The sequence below is a fragment of the Mesocricetus auratus genome, unplaced genomic scaffold (assembly GCF_017639785.1).
Source record: "Mesocricetus auratus isolate SY011 unplaced genomic scaffold, BCM_Maur_2.0 Super-Scaffold_100004, whole genome shotgun sequence".
Lineage (NCBI taxonomy): Eukaryota > Metazoa > Chordata > Mammalia > Rodentia > Cricetidae > Mesocricetus > Mesocricetus auratus.
In genome coordinates, this window is record NW_024429189.1 from 106584999 (window position 1) to 106607408 (window position 22410).

Sequence of the window (22410 nt, forward strand, 5' to 3'; positions counted from 1 at the left end):
ACTTTTGTTTACAATGTAAACACCCTTTCCCATGACAATTGTGATCTAGGCTGTGTTTATCAGCTGTAATCCTAGCCAACACATCCCAAGAAGGACCCCATGGTCCCATCCTAGTGCTTAGTTATACTCTGAAGACAGGAATTCAGAATCCACCAATATGTGTCTATGTAAAAACAACAAAAGGGAACTCAAGAGGAAGGTCACATCCACACTCTGAACTCTTGCACTTAAACTTACGTTAAAAGTCCATTTAATAAATTCTAACTGTGCTTCATACTGGCTCATCCCGAGGTTCTTTTCTATGAAGTTAGTAATCCTGACAGCATCTCGATGGAGGTCTCTTAAAATACCTCCTCAGGCTGCAGGTGCAGCAGCATAGAGCTGTGTCTCAGGCCCTACAGCTACCGATTTGTACTATCTGCAAAAGAAAGCTGATCATTGATTGTTGAACATGCCCATAAAACAGGAAGAAAAAAATTCACTTCACAGACTGGGAGGATGAAGGCAAGTAACCTAAGAAAATGCTAGTCACATGCTGGATGTGCTAATAGTTGGGTCTTTTCTACACATACATTGCAATTTTCCTGAGGATGAAGACCAGAGAGAACTGCTATTGATTTCTTAAGTTCTTGGAAGGGTACCTGCATATCAGATATTTATATTATGCTTTACAACAGTAGCAAAATTACAGTTATGAAGTAGCAACAGAATAGTTTTATGGTTGAGGGGTCACCAAAACACGAGGAACTATACTGAAGTGTAGCAGCATTAGGAAGGTTGAGAACCACTGGCCCAAGGATTTTGTTGATGGGAGATGTCCTTCTGTATATATGTTTCTCGTATTGGTTGATGAATAAAACACTGATTGGCTGATTGGCCTTCATAAAGGGCTAGGAGATGAGGAGAATTCCGGGAAACGTAGAAGGATGGAGTCGTCATGTAGAGTCCGGAAAGAGAGGACTTGCCAGGCATTCTCCAGTAAGCCAAGACCACGTGGAAATGCATAATTAATAGAAATGGGTTAATAATTAAGACAGAGCTAGCCAATAAGAAGCCCAAGCTGTTGGCTAACAGTTTTATAACTAATATAGTGTCCATGTGTTCATTTGGGGCTGAAGTGGTTGTGGGACCAGGCTGGAGAGGCGGAAACTTTCATCAACACTTTGTCTAGGGTACAACCTGTCTTTGTGGGAGTTCAGGCAATTAATGTCCCCCAAAGAACCCATCATTAATGACTTCTGTAAACACCTTCCTTCCTTCCTCCCTAGGCAGAATATCTAGAAAGTACATGTTCTACCCAATCTATCAGAAATCTGCCCTGAACTTAGATGACTGGAGGTGGTGTCTTTGTGTAAGCCACTTGTCCTTACTGTCATTCACCCTGGGCCAGCACAAGTCTCAGCTGCCTTCATGCAGGCTGTGACGGCATCTATTTTCATTGACTGATATTCAGGCCCCACAGCAGTCCTGTGACTGATGTAGCAAAGCAAACCTGGTGTTTTCTTGGCACTAAGATGACCTCAGCTTGCTCAGGACTGATCATACTCATCTGATTTGCCCGCTGTTGTTACTTTTCTCTTGGATTCTGTTTACTTGCTTGTGGGTCTGTGTGCTCTTTGCTAAAATAATGTAGTGAAAAGTACAAAATGTTATTTTGCCATGGTGGGAAAATGTCAGTGGCTTTCCAGAGGGAGACTCTTTCTACCTTGGCCAGTCCTTTCGAAGCTGTCCTCAGAGATGGCACCAAAGAAGACTCCCAGAAATGGACATTTTGATGTCTTGTAAATGACTAGTTTTTAAAGCTCACTTTCCATGTTCTTCTGGGTGCTCTCATCTGTACCATTCTCCACGTTATTTAAAGCAACAACAAACTCTTTTTGGGACTGTGTCGCATTATAAAGTACCGACATGGACCTTTTCTTACTGGTACTCAGCATTTTGGCTGGACATTCAGAGAGCACACAAGCCATGCTGATTATCAACTCAGCTTGTCTCACACCATCCAAGTCATTTGAGTTTTTTTTTTTTTTGGTGTGTGGGTGTGTTTGCTCTTGTGGGTTTTTTTTCTTGTTTTGTTTTGTATTTGTTTCTTGAGGCAGGGTTTCTCTTTGTAGCTTTGGAACCTACCTGGCACTCGAGCTATAGACCAGGCTGGCCTTGAACTCACAGAGATTAGCCTGCCTCTGCCTCCCAAGTGCTGGGATTAAAGACATGCGCCACCAATGCCTGGCCTGCTTTTGTGTTTTGAAATAGGCTTTCCCTATGTTGTCTATGATGGCCTTGATCTCAGCATTCTTACCAGATTTGTCACAACTTCAGTGTCTCAGTTTCCCAAGTGCTGTGACTACAGGTATATACTACTGTGCCTGACTTCCTCACCATGAGTTTTAAAAGGATATTCAAAGGTACCACTTTATTGTTTGGTTTTTAAGTTACCTTTATTTTTATGTGTGTGGGTGTTTTGCCTGCATGTGTGTCTGTGCATCATATGTGTGCAGTGCCCCTGGAGGCCAAAAGAGGGCATCAGATCCACTGGGACTGCAGTTTCAGATCATTGTGAGCTGCCATGTGGGTGCTGGAAATGGCACCAGGGTTCTCCAGAACATCTAAGTGCTCTTAATTGCTGAGCCATTTCTCTAGCCCCCAACCCAACCATTTATGATGTACCCCTTAATGTGCAAAGCTTTTGCTACTTTGTTTACATACATTATTTCATTTAAGCCTCATGCCAGCTGTCTAAGATAGGTATTTTTTCCCTTGTCTTGCAGATCAGGAAACTGAAGCTAAGCATTTCAAACATAGCTAGAAAGTTACAGAGATAGGATTCAAGCCTTGCTTTCTACAGAGGTCATGGGCCTATTGCTTCTCCTCATCCACCAGCTTCCCTTCTTGGTCTTAGGCCCTGACTTGCCTGTTGAGAGCCAGAAAAGCTAGACTTTTTCATTTATGCCCAGGAAGCTGATACCATCTTCCACTTTTGTCACACACACCCCTTTCCAGGCATGACCTGCTGTGAAAATACTGTTGTTCATCAGGACTTCAGTTTCCCCCAAGATTGTCTCCATGAAATATGGTTGTGCAGTATCTACTTGTCATCTTCTCAGGCATCTATCGTCCTGTCTTCCCTGAACTCACCCTGCTCTTCAGTATTGTGCCAGAGCTGGGACACCCAGCTTGTTCTCTCAAAAGGGAGGACACCTATGTTATAACACAAATACGGTGACCTTTATCCAGGTCAGAACTAGATCATCAAGATGACAAATGTGTGGGAAAGTCTTAGATGACCTGTCCTCAGCATCCCCCTCAACTAAGCAGGAAGTCTGGAGTTGTTTCTCTAGGGCAGTTCTTAAGTTTTGTCCACTCTCCATCACAGCCTCTGTGGGAAATCTGCAGCAGCTCTTGCTTTGGGTGAGGAAATTCTTTATTTGGTGAGGATAGCTTGGCATGAACCTGTGAGCAGGTTTCCTGGTGGTCCAGAGTCTACCTATGGCGATTTCTTAGCAAGAAGATCAGCATAGCAACAATTAGGGCAATCACAAATAAATCCCAGTATGGTCCAATGGTGCTGTCCAGTTTCAACCATTTCCATCTCATGGTAAACTGCTGGTGAGAGGCATTTAGTCAAAAAAAAAAAGAAAGAAAGAAAGAAAGAAAAAAGAAAAGAAATAAGACAGGAGCCCCAGCGCCTCACTGTAGTCAGAACCATTTCTCCTCCCAAACCTATCACTGCCACCCTCAAGCCATCCCCCTGCTCCCTTCCATCTTAGAAGGTGTTATCTATTTCAGGGTAAAGTCCATATATGGGCCTAATTACCACCATTAAAATAGCCTCAAAGATGTGTAAATTTAGCTGGACAAGGTGGCACTTGCCTCTAATCCTGCACTGGGAAGGCTGAGGTAGAAGGGTCTCAAATTTGAGGTCAGCCTGGGTTACACAGTGACTTCCAAGTCAGCCTTGATTATGTCATAAGGCCCTGCCTCAAAAAAATTAATTTCTACTTTTAAGAAATACAGCTCTTTGTGGTATCACTTGCCATCTGCCATCTGCTTACCAGTCTCAGATTTCCATGGCAAGAGTTGTGTTTGAACAAGTATATATAGCACATTTAGGCTTCAGGCTTTGAACACAGAGTGTGCGGAAAGAGTGTCTGCTGAATTAATTCACTGGTTATACTACACAGTGTCAACACATACTCAACAAGCCGAATTGCTGTGTGGTAAGTACAAGACTTTGCATTCTACTAATCAAAGAAAAGTTAACTAAAAAAATAAAATAAAATAAATTACCCCCTTGGTAAGCCTCGTCATTTTGTTTTGGAGTTTCTTAGAGTTTTCAGAATCGATTTGAGACAAACTTACATTAAAAAACAGGACATCTCGGAGCAAATGCATAGTTTCCAGTTTCATAAGGGCGAAGAACACAGGTATGTGAGCATCTGGGCTTGTTTGAGCAGCCATGTCATACAATCTCCTGGCCAGATGAATGTCCTAGAAAGAAAGTAGTCCATCACTATCAGGTACAGATCCTTGAGAAACAGAAGCTGCTGTTAGAAATACCACAATTTATATTTGGTAGGCAGAATGGGCCCATAAAGTTGTCCATGCCCTCATTATTCCTGGAGCCTGAGGATATATCATTATCATATACAGCAAACGGGATTTTGTAAACAGAAAGTTGTGGACCTTAAAATAGATTATCCTGTGTTATCCAGCTGGACTCCACATAATCATAGAGGCCTTAAACCCGAGTGTCTTGTGGCTGCAGGCAGAAGAAAGTCAGATGTAGCAGGAGAAGGAGATTAAAAGTCTGGGAGGAACCCAGCTCGCCATACTGGGTGGTGGGATGTGGGGATCACATAAAAAGAAGCAGAAGCAACTCAAAGAGCCAGCAAGGAAACAGCGGCCTTGGTCTTAACGTTAGGGAACTTAATTCACTAATAACCTGAATGAGGCTGAAAATGCATTCTTCCCCACTACCTCCGGTACAGAATGAGCCTTGATTTTAGTCCCATGAGACCATAAGCAAAGTCAGGCCATTTAGACTCTTGACTAAAGAGCCTGTGAGAGACAAATCTGTTGCTTTTAGGAATGGCATTTGAGATGGAAGCTAACACCAGCCTCAAAACCTTTTCTTGTATCATCCTTACTTAGCTCCTACTTGTGAATAGAGAACTTTAGGTACCCTATTCCAGAAAAGATATGTTACTATAATTGGGAGGGTTCCTCATTGAATTATGCCAAGGAAGACAATTATTTCCTTTATTTTTCACCTACTTATGGCTTATGTTTTTATTTTGTTTTTATCTTGTTTGCTTAACATTGATGAAAAGCCTTCTAAGGTGTGTGTGTGTGTGTGTGTGTGTGTGTGTGTGTGTGTGTGTATGCGCACACACGCATAGTATAGTTCTCAAGTGAAGGGCTGAGACCAACTTTCAGGACTCTCCTTCTGCCATGTGTGTTTCATAGACTGAACGAGGCCATCCGGCTTGGTGGCAAGCTCCTTTCCCCCACTGAGTTCTCTTCCTGGCCCAAGGGTACTACTTATAAAGTGTGTTCCTCAGAATTGTGCTTTGTTGGATACCTATGGATTAAGGAGAACTTTTTCTTTTTTCCCCAGAAATTCACTTTATTTTTCATTTTGGATTGAATTTAACACCTCATACATGTTGCCAAGCTGCATTCTCAAACCCAGGTGTCTTTTTAGGCTTCAATACTTGTGAGTCCTCGGGGCCTGTGTTAACTAACCCTTTTCCTGTGTAATGTCTTTCCTCAGCTGTTTTCTGCTTTATTCCCTCCTTCCTCCCTCCTTCCTTCTTCCCTTCCTCTCTTCTTGGCCCCCTACTGAAGCAGGGTTTCACTATGTGACCCATGCTTGGTCTTGAACTCACAATTTTCCAGACAACAGCCTACTGAGGGCTGGGATCACAGGTGTGGGCCGCCATACCTGGCTCATTTCTTACAGACTTCAAAGCTTTGAAGTCTGCTAAACAAATTTGTTGGAAGAAAAGAAAAATTCTTACAGTTCAGGAGATTAGGACAAATCTCATCAGCTAGAAAGAAAATAGACATTGTAAACCCTTGTCTGTGTGTTTAATTCCAGTCTATTCACTGTGTGTTCATAGGCTAGCAGTGTGGTTACCTTCTAAAGCTGTCAACCCACATCTGGAAGGCATATTGACTCAAATGATGTGGAGGTGGGCAGCTTTCGTCAATGATCGAGGTGTTTACTTCCTGTTTTCTTTTGCTTATTATTATTATTTGTGTGTGTTTGTGAAGGTGCATGTCACAGAACATGTGTGGAGTCATGACAATTGGTGTCAGATCTCTTTACATTGTAATATGAGTTCCATGTTGCCAGACTTGCACAGCAAGCACTTTACCAACTGAGACACCACACTGGCCCTCACATTTGATTTTTGAGATAGGATTTCATGCAGCCCAGGCTTGATGACCTTGAAGTCCTGATCTTCCTGCTTCTTACCTCCCAAGTGCTAGAATTACATGTGTGTACCACCATGCCTGCTTGTGAGCCATTTATTCTTAAATTAATTATCATTAGTTTATTTCTTGAGGCATAGGAATCACCATTCATTTATAGGATCTGTAGTTTTAAAATTGGCAAGGAGTGCTTATAAAGTAGGGTGAGCACACATGCCTTGCCTAACAGACTTTGTTCAAAGTGGAGAGGACTGGGATGAGATATGAAAAATCTTCCTTTAAAATGGAAGAAAACAAAATTCTTGCATGCCTCTGGCTAATGAGAGCAATTCATATAAAGGAATTTTCATTGCTCTAGAAATGACTCCTCTTTCTTTGACCTGATTTAGCAAAATGTTCATACCAATGAAACAAAGAGAAATTCTTTTGATACATGCTGTTCTGAGGATGCCCAGGACTAGGTAAACAAGAAGTTCATCACATACCTAATCCACTTAGATATAACGTCTATGTGTGCATGGGAGGTTAGTGTACTTTAGATTCAGTGGTTCAGGTAGTGTATTAATCTCTGACTCTTCCTAAATAATGTGTTCTAATTAAAATACCAGGTGTGACACAGCACTGCTTAATGCGTTCATGTGTTCAAAATGACTCCTTACAGGCAGACTTCTCTAACAAGGAAGCATGACACACAAGTTCTCCAGGCCCAGATATTTATATATCACCAAACATTTCTTATACTAAAATACACCATGTGAATAGAAAGGTGACTGAGTAATTTATTTTCATATTCTTATTTTGAATATATCACTTGGAAATTAGGGGAAACTGATATTATAGAATTGAATAGGAAAAAAAAATCACCATAGCCCTCCAGTGCAGAGGTAACTACTGATAATACTTAAATGCATTCTTCCAGCAGATGATTTGCTTTTCTCAGAGGATATTATAAACTCTTTGACGATTATTTTGTTTTGTTCATGACCCCAGAACCAAGCCCACTACTTCATAATGTGAACAGTCACCTGATAAATATACAGATGAGTGAATGAAAATCAGCCCATAACAACAAGGCATTCTAGCCAGGTGGTGGTGGCGCACGCCTTTAATCCCAGCAACACCAATGACAATTTATGCTGGAGAGGATGTGGTGAAAGGGGAACACTCCTCCATTGCTGGTGGGAATGCCAACTGGCTCAGCCACTTTGGAAATCAGTATGGATATTCCTCAGAAAAATGGGAATAAACCTACCACAAGACCCAGCAACTCCACTCTTAGGCATATATCCAAAAGATGCCCATTCATACAACAAGGATGTCTGTTCCACTATGTTCATAGCAGCATTATTTGTAATAGCCAGAACTTGGAAGCAACCTAGATGTCCCTCAACCAAAGAGTGGATAGAGAAAATGTGGTACATTTACACAATGGAGTACTATTCAGCAGAAAAAAACTATGGAGTCCTGAGATTTGCAGGCAAATGGATGACACTAGAAAAAACCATCCTGAGTGAGATAACCCAGTCACAAAAAGAGAAACATGGCATGTACTCTCTCATATATGGATTTTAGACATAGATCTGGGAGTGCCAGCCTACAATCCCATGGCCAGAGAGTCTGGGAAACAGAAACTTCATTCAGTGGCTGATGGAAGAAGAGGCAGACTCCCTCGGTTAAGTACTGAGCTGAACTCAAGAAAGCCAGTAACAGAGAGGGAGGATTGATGACCAAAGGGATTAAGACTGGGCTGTGCCGGGTGGTGGTGGCGTATGCCTTTAATCCCAGCACTCAGGAGGCAGAGGCAGGCGGATCTCTGTAACTTCGAGGCCGGGCTGGACCAACAGCCTCCAAAACAATACAGAGAAACCCTGTCTCATAAAACTAAAAAAAAAAAAAAAAAAAAAAAAAAAAAAGACTGGGCTGGTTTAACCCCCAGAAACAGCTGACCTGACAAAGGTTAACTCTTGAATCCCAGGTATCAGCCTGGGAATCCAGCCTGGGTGTCAGTGAGGAGGCCTAGGGAATCTATTGAGCCTTGGGCAGTAGATCAGTACTCATCCCGAGTATATACATGGACTTTGGACTCCCATCCAACAATGTGAGGTGCACTCTCACCCTGAACTCTTGGGGGAGGGTCTAGGCCCTGCCCTGGATGAAATGACAGACTATGGACACCCTCCCTGGGGAAATGAGGGGATAATGGGAGGGGGGTTGGGGGAAGGGCATGGGAGGAGCGGAGGGAAAGGGAGAGGGACCTGGAACTGACTTGTGAAGCAACCTTGTTTCTTATCTAAATTTAAAGTGAAAAATAAATTAAAAAAAAGAAAAAGGAGGAATGTATCGATTAGATTGATCCAAATTAGAGCTCTTCTACTCATTAATTATGGACTTGGTATAAATGAGGATATGGAGATAATAGTTACGTGTGTTAGCACAAGGGAGAAGGACTCTTTTCTCTCTTCTACACTAATGACATCAATGAAATTCCAAATATTTATAAATTTTCTCTTCTCACACAGCTGTGATTAATAGTTTTGAAGCAATGCAATTACCTTTGCGATACCCAGGCCGTGTTCATACATGTAGGCCAGATTGAACATGGCTTGTGCACTGTGATGCTTGTCTGCTGCAATGCTGTAATGTGTGGCTGCAGTTTCATAGTCTTTCTTAGTCCCATAACCATAGTAATGGTAATCTCCAATTTTCACTCTAGCAAAAGCATTCCCTGAGAGAAATACAAGATAGAGAGAATAGTAACACAGTGATTCATGTATAGTCCTCAGTAAGTCAACCTCATAAGCTGTAAAAACACCAAATATATACACTTATATTATGTATGCACATGAAAATTTCAAGATCACACAGTTAAGACTACACATAATGCATGAAACTCAAGACAATACTCAATGATTGTAGTCTTCATTGCAGGATAATATTCATGATTATAATGTTCTGAAAGAAATGATAAACTACACATAAATTCATATTTGGAGATAGTCTGACAACTATTGGAAACCCGTATCCCATATTTCTGCCCCTAGCATTCCTTTAGAAACCTCTACTCTCATCTACTAGTGGCCCCAGAAGGGCAAGGCAAGAATCCTAAGGCTCTTACTGACTAGAGTTGTTCTGGAGCCTTGGATGGTACTTGATAAATATTTATGGAATGATCATGCTAGGATATTTTTAGAAAATGCTTTCTCCAGAGGTAATTTAGGATATTACTTTCCAATAAACATGGATATGTGGATATATCAAGGAGGCAGGAAATCATAGTACTTTTAAATATTTGTAGCATTATTCCTTTGAAGGCCACTTAGGAATAGCTTGTGTATGTATGTCAGGAGATGGACGTAAATCTCTTCCCTAAAAGAATGTGGGTTGAGAGGATGAGGGAAAATTCATGTTGGACATTTGTCTCAGCTGTGACCAACCCTTCACAAAGTCCAGACTTTATTGAAAAATGGGAACCATGTATATTAGAGTCTGAGATATGTCTTGAGATATAGGACTCCTTCCAAAATTCTTTCCCAATTTGGCCCAGTACAGCAGATTTTTGTTTGTTTGTTTCAAGACAAAGTTTCTCTGTCTAACAGTTCTGGCTGTCCTTGAACTCACTCTGGATACCAGGCTGGCCTTGAACTCAAAGAGATCCACCTACCTCTGCCTCCCAAGTGCTTGGATTAAAGGATTTCACCACCAAAGACTAGAGATTTTCTTTAAGTTGTATCTTTGGGTAACTAAGTTCCTCTAAACTTCTAGCAACTCCTGTAAAAGCCCAGCTACTTTAAAGATATGCGGCACCATGAGCCATCTTTGTTTCCCTCTCAATAGAGATAATATTAAAATTCTTAAACTGATGAAGACATTAGTTTTCAGATTTTGTTTCTTACATAATTAACACAAAATGTATAAGCAAGTGGGATTGAGGGTTCATAGGGATGCACTCAAGCAAGAGAAACTGCAGAGGTCAGGAGAGACATGTTATTCCGAAGAGAAACCCACTCCATCTCCATGTGTGAAGCTGTCATCCTAACCCCAAGGTTCCTTCCTGGGGTCACAAAGGAATGGGACCCTGGTGTATTCTTAAGCTTTGCTGTTAGGATCAGGATCCCCCCAAGTCTCTGAGAATGGAGGACAGTGAATAGCCTGTCCTCAGATCCACAGTACCCTGATGAGTGCAGGTGGCAATCATGACAGACTTCTGGATGGATCTGTTGACTAGAGAGAGATTTCTACTTCAACTACACAGATTCAAGGCAGTTCCTGAACCCTGATGTCTCAGGACCTTCTTCATATGCAGCAGCTGCCAAAAGAAACATTAGTGACTAATTGGAAGTTTTCATTATTACATTTCTTACCTTTTGTGCAGCAGTCATAACTTTGAGATGGGTATGTCTGACCTTTTGACACATGAGTATTTTGAGCAACCTGGCAGGCTGGCAGGTGTGTGTGTGTGTGTGTGTGTGTGTGTGTGTGTGTGTGTGTGTGTATTCTGTTTAATAGTAATGTCTCCTCATTTTAAGATTATCTTTTCTTTGGTCCAATTTCCACACCATTTCCTGGCTTGAAATAAACATGTATTTGTTGCAACTGAGCTGATTTGCCATGGTTGAGAGATTGCTGGCGTTGTTTTCTCACTCCAAATAAGGTCTTTATTGCATTTTACAAAACATAGAATTTCTCACTAAAATCACATTGATGGCTGCTGCCGTATTACCAGCTCAGCTGGGTCTGCAAAGGCACCACTGTGGTTTATAGCCCCCCTTCATATTAGCATCAGCTGAGAATCATATTTTATCCTATTACTTCCTGTTAAAAGGGATGATTCAGCCTTAACAGGAGATGATTTCAAGAAACCTAATTGGAAATAAAATTGCTCTCTTATTGCAAGAGTTCCTCACACAGCCAAATGCCAACCATGACAGCTGTGCAACATCTCTCTGATTTTAATACTATAATTTTAGAGGGGAAAATTGGGAGGGACATGGTGATTCAAATACCACCTGCCAATGCTGTTCCGAGCAATGTTCCTTGCCACATATGAAACCAGTAAGTAGGAAGACCATGAGGGTGCCAAGAAGGATATTCCCACTTTTTTTTTAATTCTAACATACTGATGGTTAAAGATCTGAAGTGTGTTGTCATCAGTGTCTTGTTTTAGAAGAGAAGTCAAACGTAGTTGGCACATAATTAATTTTGCCTACAGACTCATAGAGACACAGGTCACATCTCAGATTAGCTCAGCAAACAACTCAGCAAATAATGACTAAAACCAGATCAAGAAAATTGTTTTCTTGAGTAAAATTATCATATTTTAAACACAACAGTTCTGGTACCATGGAGACAGAGACAAATTCTTAGGGCTTGCTAAACTAAGGGACTTTGAGAATAACGAAGAAAATGAATTCTCGGAAATGACCTCTAATTTGAAGTGCCTCCTGCTTGACACTGTGTAACTCTCTGCCTCTGCCCAGCAACACAACAGAAGCAAATCAGATGGATAGTTATGGATATGACCCAGCCACGTGCCCATTTTGATCTGTTTTGTACCTTGAATGGCGGCTCGGTTCCATAGCAGAAGTGCCATTGGATACATCTTATCTTTCCCCAGAATTTTAGCTTTTTCTAAAAGCAAAAGAAAAACAAGACAGAGGAACTATTCCATTAAAAAGGCTTAAATGAGGACATAGTAAGCCAGTTTTACACATTCATGGTTGGGGAGTTTTGAAGATCTTATCTTACTAGATTCCAAAATGAATGCCGAGTTGCTTTGAGCTACTTCATATCCCATTTCAGCAAGCAGTGCATACTGAATAAGGGAAGAGTCTACGTCCCCATCCTTGTAGGCGAAGTAGGCAGTCAGGAATTTCTCGGCCCAGTGGCCTAGTTCACAGACACCTTTATAAAGCTGAAGACGGAAAGAGAAATCAAACAGACTAGTTAGCTGCATCCCACACAAGACCGTCATCTTCAGCTTCTGCCGGCTGAGCATGAGAGAACTTTTTTCTAAAATTTCCTGGCTTTTGAAAAATTATCGCAGGTGAAGAATTAACACATTTTAATACATTTATATGCACACAGATTCTCAGAGCAGTCTTGTCTTTAGCAAATTGTTCTCCAGCTCCTTTTAATTTGTGGAATAGACTTTCCTGGCTTGGAGGCTATTCGCCAGGATGAGAATATCAATTTGGAGGGCTTTGTTGTTGATAATGTTTTCCAGGCAATGATGCTCTGTATGGATGAGGCTACACTGATGGGGAAATGAGAAGGAAGGGAAGTCAGTGCCTGAGGGTATAGGTGACATAATGGGAGGGAGGTGTGCAGAGCTCCATGGGGACAAATGTCAACTTAGCTGAATAGCCCTTATGTAACCAAAAGAGGTTAGCCATACATAATTCATTAGGAAGTTGGCAAAGGAACAGATCTAAAGATAGATTATTAGCTGGCAGCTTTTGAAATGAGTTTCAGAGGGACCAGGTTGCAATGTGGAGGTATTTATACTGGTGCAGTGGACGTATTTAATAAATCAATGAAGGGCATTAAGGTCCTAAAAGCATCCTTTTGAAAAGTACATTACTGGCTACGGCTGAAAGAGACCACTCTCTCAATTGTCATCGGAACCATCAGAAATCAAAGGACCCTGTTTTCTGGGAAGGTGTCGGCTACATTTTCAGGCTAAATCAAGCCTGCCTTTTCCCAAGTAGTGACGCCCAATGTCACTCTGGTTTGACTGAGGGCTGAAACTGAGCTTCTAAACTGAATCCACAGGCAGACTCTGACTTGCTGAAGAGTCACGATCCAGAGAGGAAGGGGTCATTGCTTTCCTTCTTCCCTCCCCAATGGAAGTTATGCTACTGTTTTTACTCCTGGCAGTGCCAGTGCTCATTGCCAAACACAAGGAAAGAGCTGTGAAACAAAGGCAGTGACCTATTCTGTGTGAGTAACAGAAGAGCTGCAGAGACCCCGAGTTTACCTCCACGGCAGTTCTGCATGATCTCAGCACCCCTGTTCCAGTTGCGTACATCTCGGCTAGGTAATAAATGGCGAGAGGTTGCCCACTCTGAGATGCCAAGTAAAAATATTTGAAGGCAAGTTTATAATCCTTCCATACTCCAGAGCCAGCTGAAAATGAAAATTCTTTTAAGTCATTCATTAAAAAAATGTATGGATATAATGATCATAGTGATATCCACAAGTCTAAACAGGATGGGGAAAGACCAAAAACTATAGGTAAAACTACTTCAGATTCGTTATTTGTGGGGGAAAGTGGCTGGGTTACTCTATGATCTTTTCCCTTTCAGAAAATTAAAAAAGAAGGGCTGTTCAGTTTCATGCACATAAGGAGACCAAGAAATACCTGACCTCAGGCGTTTCTCTGTGATCTTACTATTCCTCCCTCCCTCCCTCCCTCCCTCCCTCCCTCCCTCCCTCCCCCTCCCTCCCTCTCCCCCTCCTTCCCTCTCCCCACTCTCTCTCTCACACACACAGACACTACATACATGTAGATATCAAACAGCCATAAACACAGAGGAGGCAAACCCCAAGCCCAAGAAGAGCATCTCTGTCTGAGCTCATGAATGGAGGAAGGCGAGGCAGAGGCATTTGGTGCTGAGCAGAGCCAGCAGATCTCTAGCAGGAGAGATTCTTGGCTTACCTCTCTTGTCATTGTTATTCCTCTTTCAGAGCCATTCTCATCTAGGGACTTCACTTGCAAAAAAGATGGGGCTTTCCCTGGATTGGCTTTACATTTCCTTCTAGCTCAAAAGTTTCATGGCTTTTAACAGCAGTGTCACATAGGAACTAAGCAAGAGTAGTAGTAGTAGGTCAGTCTGGCATGGTGGCATATACCTACAATCACAACACTCCAGAGACTATGGGAAAAGAGTGGTGAGTCTAAGGTAGCTCAGACTACATAGTGGGACTCTACGTCTAAACAGATGAAGAAGTAAATAAACACAATTTGAAAAAATAAAAAAAGAGCAAAAAGTCTGGCGACAGATTGCTTGCAATTGAATCCCAGCTTGACTGTGTAGTCTTGGATAAGAAGTGTGGCCTTTACATGACTCAGTCTGCCCACCTGTAAGCTATCCATATGCTGGGACAGTAAAATGAAATGGAACGTGCGAAGCCATTACTATTACTCTTTCCTAGAAGCTTGAGGAGTCGGTCAGATGCTAAGCTGAGGACTTGGAGTGAATAAGGAGAACAAGATGTGAAACACAGTACAAAGCAGGCCCTTGAGCTGGACCCCAGTGGTAACCATCAGCACACTTCTTGACTAGATGTGACCTCCTTGAGAGAGTTGGTGGTTGCCCTGGCTCCATCTCTGACATGACAGACTTGGTGAGGGTACTTTCTGACGTCTGGGATTTGTTCTGACCTCTCACTCTTTCAACCCCCGTAAAAATTGTTACAACTGTCCTCACTGTCTGAAGCCCCTTACTCTAACTACCACGCTATTGCTCTAAGAAGGCATCGTTTATGCCTGTGAAATAATTGAGGACAATGCCAACTTGTCTTTTCCCATTTGCCTCCCTCCTCACCGTCCTACCCCAAATTTATGTACCTGTACTTTCACTCTTCCTTCCAGTGCTGAGGACGAGACATCCCACTTTTCTATCAAGTGAGGACTCCACCTACCTGGGATCAACCATATCTTAACACCACCAACTTTTCCTAGAACCTCCTTTTATCATTTATAATTATGTTCATGTCTCTCATCATTTTGTAACAACCCCTTCTTAGATATTGCCTCTTTAGTTCCATTTTTCTCTTAAAGAAACACTTTGGAAATACTATTTTTATTCTTTCCCTCCTTGTATTAACACCCTAACCCACTGTCAACTGGTCTTCATTCCAACAAATATAATAATCTCACCAAGACTGTCCGCATTGGCCAAGCAATATGGTTACTGAATCATTTCTCTTTCATTCCCTCCTCATTCCCCTCTCTTCCTTCTCTCCTCTCCCTCCTCCATTTCACTTCCTCTTTCTCTTCCCTCTGTCCTTCCCCCAACTCTCTTCCTCTTCTTCCACTACTACTCTGTTATCAGACTGTGTGCTATGTTATCAGTGAAATGCACACTGTATCTGGAAGGTTTTATCTTTTTGCCCCATTGGATTCCCTTGAGCCCCTCTTCCCCTTCCAGGCCTTTGTCTTTTTGACAACCACTCGTCTTTGGCTTGCCCTTTCAAGATGCCAAAAAGGATCACCAGATTTATGAGCACAACCACACCTCCCTTTCTCACATTTTTTTCCTTTTCCTTTTCAAGCTCAACTTTGCTTAACTTACACCTGTACATTTATGTCTCAAATCTTTCTCCTCAGCCTTGTCCTCCCTTTTGTGTGACATTACTTCAAAGGTGGACATTCTGTCTGTATCTCCTTATCCTTTCTTCCAACGAATGCCCAAGTCTTTAGGTTTCTTTAAAGCTCTCTTTAAAATGCTGCCTTAATGTTCTTTGCAAGCAACTCACAGCAACCCTTTGATGCATGTTACACAGGGAGAAGATTTACTAATTCATACATCATTCTAAATAAGGCAGTTATATTTGTAGTACCTACAGTAGTACATGAAGCCTAGCTGGAACTGTGCATTAGGCCATCCCTTCTCTGCAGCTTTCTGGAAGTATTTAAGTGCTTCGCCATAATTCTGCAAGATAATTACACTGTATTACTCAAAGCTATATGCATAACTCCATGGCAACAACCACTTTCCAGCTTGAGAGTACTGTCAGTGTCCTATAGGCTAGTTAAAATAGCACCAGAGATATAATACATTTCATTAGTATATTAGATTCTATACAGGAGTAACTATCTTATTTCAGTATAAGTTGTATTTTTCTGTATTGGTAGTTGATTTTTTTAAGATGAGGGAAGGTCACTGAAAAGGCATATTAAGTTAAGATAGATTTCTCTAGCAATAAAATCCTCAGGAGGCAGCTGTTCAAAAGCTAGTTTGACTCTATGAGTCTCAAACAAAACTGTGAATGCTATTCTTGTCACAGGTTTGTTCCTCTATTTCTATGGCAAAGATTTTACTGAATAATTTCATTTTCTGTCAGATATACTAGTTTGTCTAACTAAACAATAGAAACTAATTCCTAAACATTAATGCATGACCATTAATGTTAATTGCAAAAATGCTAGAAATATGTTGAAGGGATGACAAGGTTGTTGAACTTACCACAGGAACACCTTTTCCATGAAAGTAAAGGAGACCAAGTCCATGAAGACCAATTGCATTACCCTAGAAGAATTTAAAAAGTCTGGGATAAGGAAAATTACTGCAAAATCAATTCAAGCATTCCAAATGCACCCAGTAAGAAATGGCTAAGGCCATCAATCAGAAGGAAGGCAAGTTACTCCTTCATTCTATTCAACCCCTCTGACCAGAAGAAGAAAAAAAAGGAGAGGAAGTCAGATCTTTATTTCATTCTTTCATTCAACACGTATCATTTGCTTTGCAGCAATTCCATAAGAGGCATTGTGCAGAGTAAGAGGTAACTTTGCCTTGGGGTTCACAGACTCCTGGGTTCTGAGGCATATCAAAGAAGTGGGTCACCTTTCTTTCCCCTCCCTCCCTCCCTCCCTCCCTCCCTCCCTCCTTCCTTCTCTCCCTCCATTCCCTCTTTTTAGTTGTTCTTGTTTGTTCATTTTAGAGTTCTCACCAAGTATCCCAGGCTGTACTCAAACCTACAAGTAAGTGTCCCAAGTGCTAGGATTACAGGCCTGTACCACCAACCCCCCTTCTTTCTTAGTCATGCCAAATGTAGCAAGTCTTGAAGTAAAATAAGTTGAGAATGTTGTGATTTACTTGACTGTTTGGCTGAGGTTAAGAAAGTAAGAGAATCTAGTTATCATGGTAGTAACATTTAGCTGAGACTTGAAGGATGGATTTGTTTTCTAGAATTGGAAGGTCTATTGAAACAATTGTTACCTAATTTGGCCAAAGGGAGTTGGCATCAATAGCCAAATAACATTTCAGGATGCTGGATTTCAGTGTAATCACTGCTAACAGTTAATAATTTATTATTTGTATATATTATTTATATTATATGGTATATGTTTATTCAAATTCAACTGCTCATAACATCACCAATGCATACTTAATGCTAAATTACCATTTCTTTTTCCCATCTATACTTAGCACTTTAAAGATGGTGTGCCTTCAACACAGGAAGGGCCATGCTGCACTTGACTCAGTCCTGGGTGAATAGTGAGCCTTAAAATGACAGGCCATGCCAGGCGGTGGTGGCACACGCCTTTAATCCCAGCACTCCGGAGGCAGAGGCAGGCGGATCTCTGTGAGTTCGAGGCCTGGCTGGACCGATAGCCTCCGAAACGATACAGAGAAACCCTGTCTCGTAAAAACCAAAAAAAAAAAAAAAATGACAGGCCATATGGAAACTTGGTAAAACACTTTAGTGTACAAAATACAACAAACTGAGTTGCCGCTCTGAACCTATGGAAGCCACAGTTTCCTGAAAGTAGTTCTCTGATCTCTGTATGTTGTGGAGTGAATACACGCGCGCACACACACACACACACACACACACACACACACACACAGTGACTTTCCTTTTTTTTTTTTTTGAGACAGGGTTTTCATGCATTGTTTTGGAGGCTGTCCTGGAACTCGCTATGTAGACCAGGCTGGCCTTGAACTTACAGAGATCTGCCCGCCTCTGCCTCCTGAGTGCTGGGATTAAAGGTATACACCACCAACGCCCGGCTCACAGTGACTTTCCAACAGAGAGGGCCCTTTTCTCTTATCTCCCCTCATGTCTTTTGCCCTCTGGTGGCTGTGTAAGAAGCCAGGGCTTGGCCACTTGGCATTCGTTCAACAGACCTGTCCATTGATCTGTTTTATAGCCTTACAGAGTTTCCTCAAGAAGTTCAATTCTGATAGAAAGCTCTTCAGTGTCTCCTAACAACCAAAATTAGTTCTGTGTGTGCAGCTGGAGCATGCCCCTGTGACCCGGGAAGAGCACAGGAGCAGAGAAGGCATATTTTAAGCACTATCTCAAGAATCCCAGCTCTGAGCCTGTGCATTTCAAGGGACCAAATGCTATAAAAAATCCTTAGGATATTCCATCAATATTAACTAAGTTGCATAAAGGCCCTCCCTGTTTGTTTTGTGCTGAGTATTAATCCTGAGGCCTTGAAATACACAGACATTTCTTCTCTTTTCTCTTACATCTACCTGTGATTTCCAGTGATCACCATTACTCTGCTCTGAGACTAATAAGGCCTATTGTGATGAATGTGGCAAAGTCTACTGATTAGTGATTAGTCTATTATCTAAGAAGCATCATTTAAATGTTGAAAAAATGAAAGGGGAGAAAAAGAGAGGAAGGATAAAGGGAAATGATTTTAACAGCCAGAACGAACTACATTTCTTCTTTTAATGGTAACTCAATGGTGGTAAGCCCAAAGCACCTGTTTAGAATACTGGGCCTAGAGCGGCTCACTTTGTCATCTCCATGCTCTGTGCTGGTGATGTAAGGAGTCATTGTAGGATGCTGTCCTCTGAGCGTGACGGCCATTACTATCATCATTAGAATGGCTGTGACTGCTTGCAAGAGACCCTCACCATGGGGCCTGTGGGTGTGTCATCATAGAAGAAGGGAGAGTCATTAGATTCTGCCGGAGATTTCAATTGCTTCCTTTTGCAGCCTTCTCCCCAGTTATGGAATTCAGCTTCGTTTGCACACAATCTTGTGGTTTGGGACTCACTGGAATGTATAGAGTATGTACCTATGATGACACCATTGTCTGTGCTGTGCTGAGGCTTTCCAGTGGGGTGGCTACTCTGTGGTCATCCATGTCCTCTAAGTCAGTAGTTCTCAACCTGTGGGTCATAACTCCTTTGGGGGTTGAACAACCCTTTCACAGGGGTCACCTAAGGCCAACCTGCATATCAGATAGTACATTATAATTCATAACAGTAACAAAATTACAGTTATGAAGTAGCAATGAGATAATTTCATGGTTGGGAGTCACAACACGAGAAACTGTATTACAGGGTTACAGCATTAGAAAGGTTGAGAACCACTGATCTAAGTCTCCCTTGCCTATGCTCTGTAAGTAAGTCAATAATCTCACTGGGTTGACAAGTTGGATTTGGGTGGAATCATACTTTGATCTGTCACTGAGTCCTGTCTGACGTAACTTGATTGGAGAGTGAGGCAAACTAGAGGGTATTTGCTTTGTGGAAGGACAGCAGCAGCCAGTTAGTTTCTCTGCTCCAATTATTGCCACACAGAACAGTAATCCTGCATAGTCAGCTCTTGCCATTTTAAAAGAAAATCCATGTAAACACATATGATAATACTTATCATATGAATTATCACAATCATGAAGCACAGAAGGACTTAACTGTGCATGGTTTGATATGACATTGGCTGATATTAAAAGCACTTTCTGGGCTGAACAAAACATACAACTTCCATGTTAAAGCTTGATGTTCTTGATTAGTTAAGGGACATGAGCCTGGTGAGCAGAAGGTCACTTATCTGACATTTAATGAACTTAACAAGAGACTAGACCCTGTCCTCCTCAAGTTGAAGGGACATAGATTCCAGACAGTAGAAAAGAAGCCAGAGGGCAGAAATCTCTAGAACCCTGGAGCAGAGAGTAAGACACTAATTCAAAAGAAGGAAAGGATTTGTGAGCAAAAGGATGCAGGGATGCTTTGTGGAGGGACAAGTGTCTGAGCCCTGCTCAATCTGTCTTAGAATGAGGAATACAGAAAGGAAGGGTGTAATAAATGTTTGGAGATAGGGTTGGGCCTGGCGTGTCCTGTGTGAGACAATTGACACAAAAAGTTTGTAAATGGTACTTTTATGTCCTGATACTAATAAAACTGTAAAGCAAATTTAACAGTAACTTGCCTGTGTGCACATGTGCGTGTGTGTGTGTGTGTGTGTGTGTGTGTGTGTGTGTGTGTGTGTGTGTGTGTGTAGACAGGTTGTTCAGGTTAGCCTTGAACTTGATGTGCAGTTCCTGATCCTCCTGCCTCCACATCTGGAGTACAGGCATGTTATCACCTCATCTGCTTTATTTGAGGTAAAGATTAAACCCAGGATTTTGTGCACACCAAACAAGCAGTCTGCTGACTGAGCCACAGCTAAATCCCAAGAACAGTATTTTTTTTAAATTAAATTAGAAACAAACTTGTCAATCCCAGCTCCCTCTCCCTCCCCTCCTCCCCAGCCCCACACCATCCCCCCAGACCCCCTCCCAATCCCCACTCTGTTTCCCAGAGAGGGTCAGGCTCTCCATGGAGGATATCCAGAGTCTGTCATTTCTTCCAGGACAGGTCCTAGGCCTTCCCCCAAGTGTCCAGGATGACAGATCATCCCTCATTGTGGATGGGCACTCAGAGTCCATTTGTGTGTCAGGGATAAATACTGATCTACTACCCAAGGTCCCAGAGACTGCCTAGGCCTCCTCACTGACACCCACATTCAGGAGGTCTGGATCAGTCCCATAGTGGCCTCTCAGCCATCAGTCTGGGATCCAAGATCTCCCCCTTGTTCAGGTCAGCTGTTTCTGTGAGTTCCACCAGCCCAGTTTTGACCCCTTTGCTCATCACTCCTCCCTCTCTGTCACTGGGTTCCAGGAGTTCAGTTCAGTGTTTAGCTGTGGGTGTTTGCCTCTGTTTCCATCATTCACTGGATGAAGGTTCTAGGATGGCATATAAGGTAGTTGTCAAACTCATTACCAGGGAGGGGCATTTAAAGTAGTCTCTTCACTATTGCTTAGTTTGCCAGTTGGTGTCATCCTCAGTATTTTATTTTAAGTTGTGAAACAAAAATATGCATGAGAACTCTAACAAGTTGTCCAGGCAATGGCTATGGAGTATGTGTCAGTGCCCACCTAATGCCATTGAGAAGAATTATTTTAAATACAGTTTTAGACTTCCTTCATAAGGAAAATTAGCTAAGGTTAAATTATAACTAGGCTGGGTCACTGCTAGTTACAAATCCTCTAGTGTCTGGGGAGCAGAGTTAATTTATACATCCGGCTTCCTGGCATTTTTCCTTTGAGGTGGCAAATGAGTATTATTTGCCACATTACAAAAGATAGTCCTCAGTTACCTCCTTTAAGTTTGCCTCCCTTGGCTGTCTCATTTAATGCTATTCCAGATAACTGTCTCGCTGAGCAACAATTTCATACAACTTACAAGGGAGAAGTGCTGAGGATCAGCCTCTCACTAATTTTACCACAACACCAGCAGCCACAGGCTGCTTGTCATTTCTAAACCAGCTCCCAAGGTAGTATACAGCTTCTAAAAACAGAGAAGAGTTGAAAACATTCTTGATCCAAATGCATCTTGGTTTTGCCAGTTTATAGAATAAAATTGTAAGAGAAAAAAAGCCATCTTACTGTTGGTGCCAGAGTTAATCAGGGCATTTCCCAAGATTAGGCCAATGGGCATGGGATGAGGTCATTGTTTGTATAGAGAAGGGATTCAGGCTAGTCTACTAACTTTGAGCTGACAGATACCAGCTTCACTGAGCCTACAGCAAAAATATTATCTTGGGTTTTGTTTATTTTTTCTTTTGACCCAGGGTCTCATTAGATAGCCCTGTATAGTCTTGAACTCACAGTGATCTTCCTGCCTCTGCTTTTCGAGTGCTAGGATTGAAGCCATGTTCAGCAGCAGGAGACAGATCATGGATGTCCTCAGTTCCTGGGGTGGGGATGGATGGGCTTCAGGACCTCAAGATACTAAAGTCTTTATATTCTGGGCCTTTCACAAGTGATCATGTAGTATTGCATATAACCTATGCACATTTCCTATACTCTAAATCATCTCTATATGACACAACAAATACAAGCTCAAGGTTATGCACATGGTTGTTATACTGTTATAAATGTCTGTATGTGTTCAGTTACAATTTTTGGATTCATGATTAGTTGCATGGATGCATATGGAATGTGGTCTACAGAGGGCCAAC

At 41.9% G+C, this 22410-nt stretch overlaps 1 protein-coding gene across 2 annotated transcripts in view; it reads right to left on the minus strand.

The window, feature by feature from the left end:
- Window positions 1-2936: 2936 nt before the first annotated feature.
- Sel1l2 (SEL1L2 adaptor subunit of ERAD E3 ligase) overlaps window positions 2937-22410 on the minus strand; it is an 88318-nt gene continuing 68844 nt past the window's right edge. Inside the window, exons 12-19 of one of the 2 annotated variants that reach the window (XM_040744948.1) lie at window positions 16629-16691; window positions 16007-16094; window positions 13415-13563; window positions 12184-12349; window positions 11992-12066; window positions 8991-9163; window positions 4360-4488; window positions 2937-3600 (exon numbers count right to left, since the gene is read on the minus strand). In XM_040744948.1, the coding sequence (XP_040600882.1) occupies window positions 3481-3600; window positions 4360-4488; window positions 8991-9163; window positions 11992-12066; window positions 12184-12349; window positions 13415-13563; window positions 16007-16094; window positions 16629-16691 (963 nt within the window). In that variant the 3' untranslated portion in view covers window positions 2937-3480. Of the gene's footprint in view, window positions 3604-4359; window positions 4489-8990; window positions 9164-11991; window positions 12067-12183; window positions 12350-13414; window positions 13564-16006; window positions 16095-16628; window positions 16692-22410 lie in introns of both variants that reach the window. The other variant, XM_040744947.1, reaches the window with a different exon arrangement.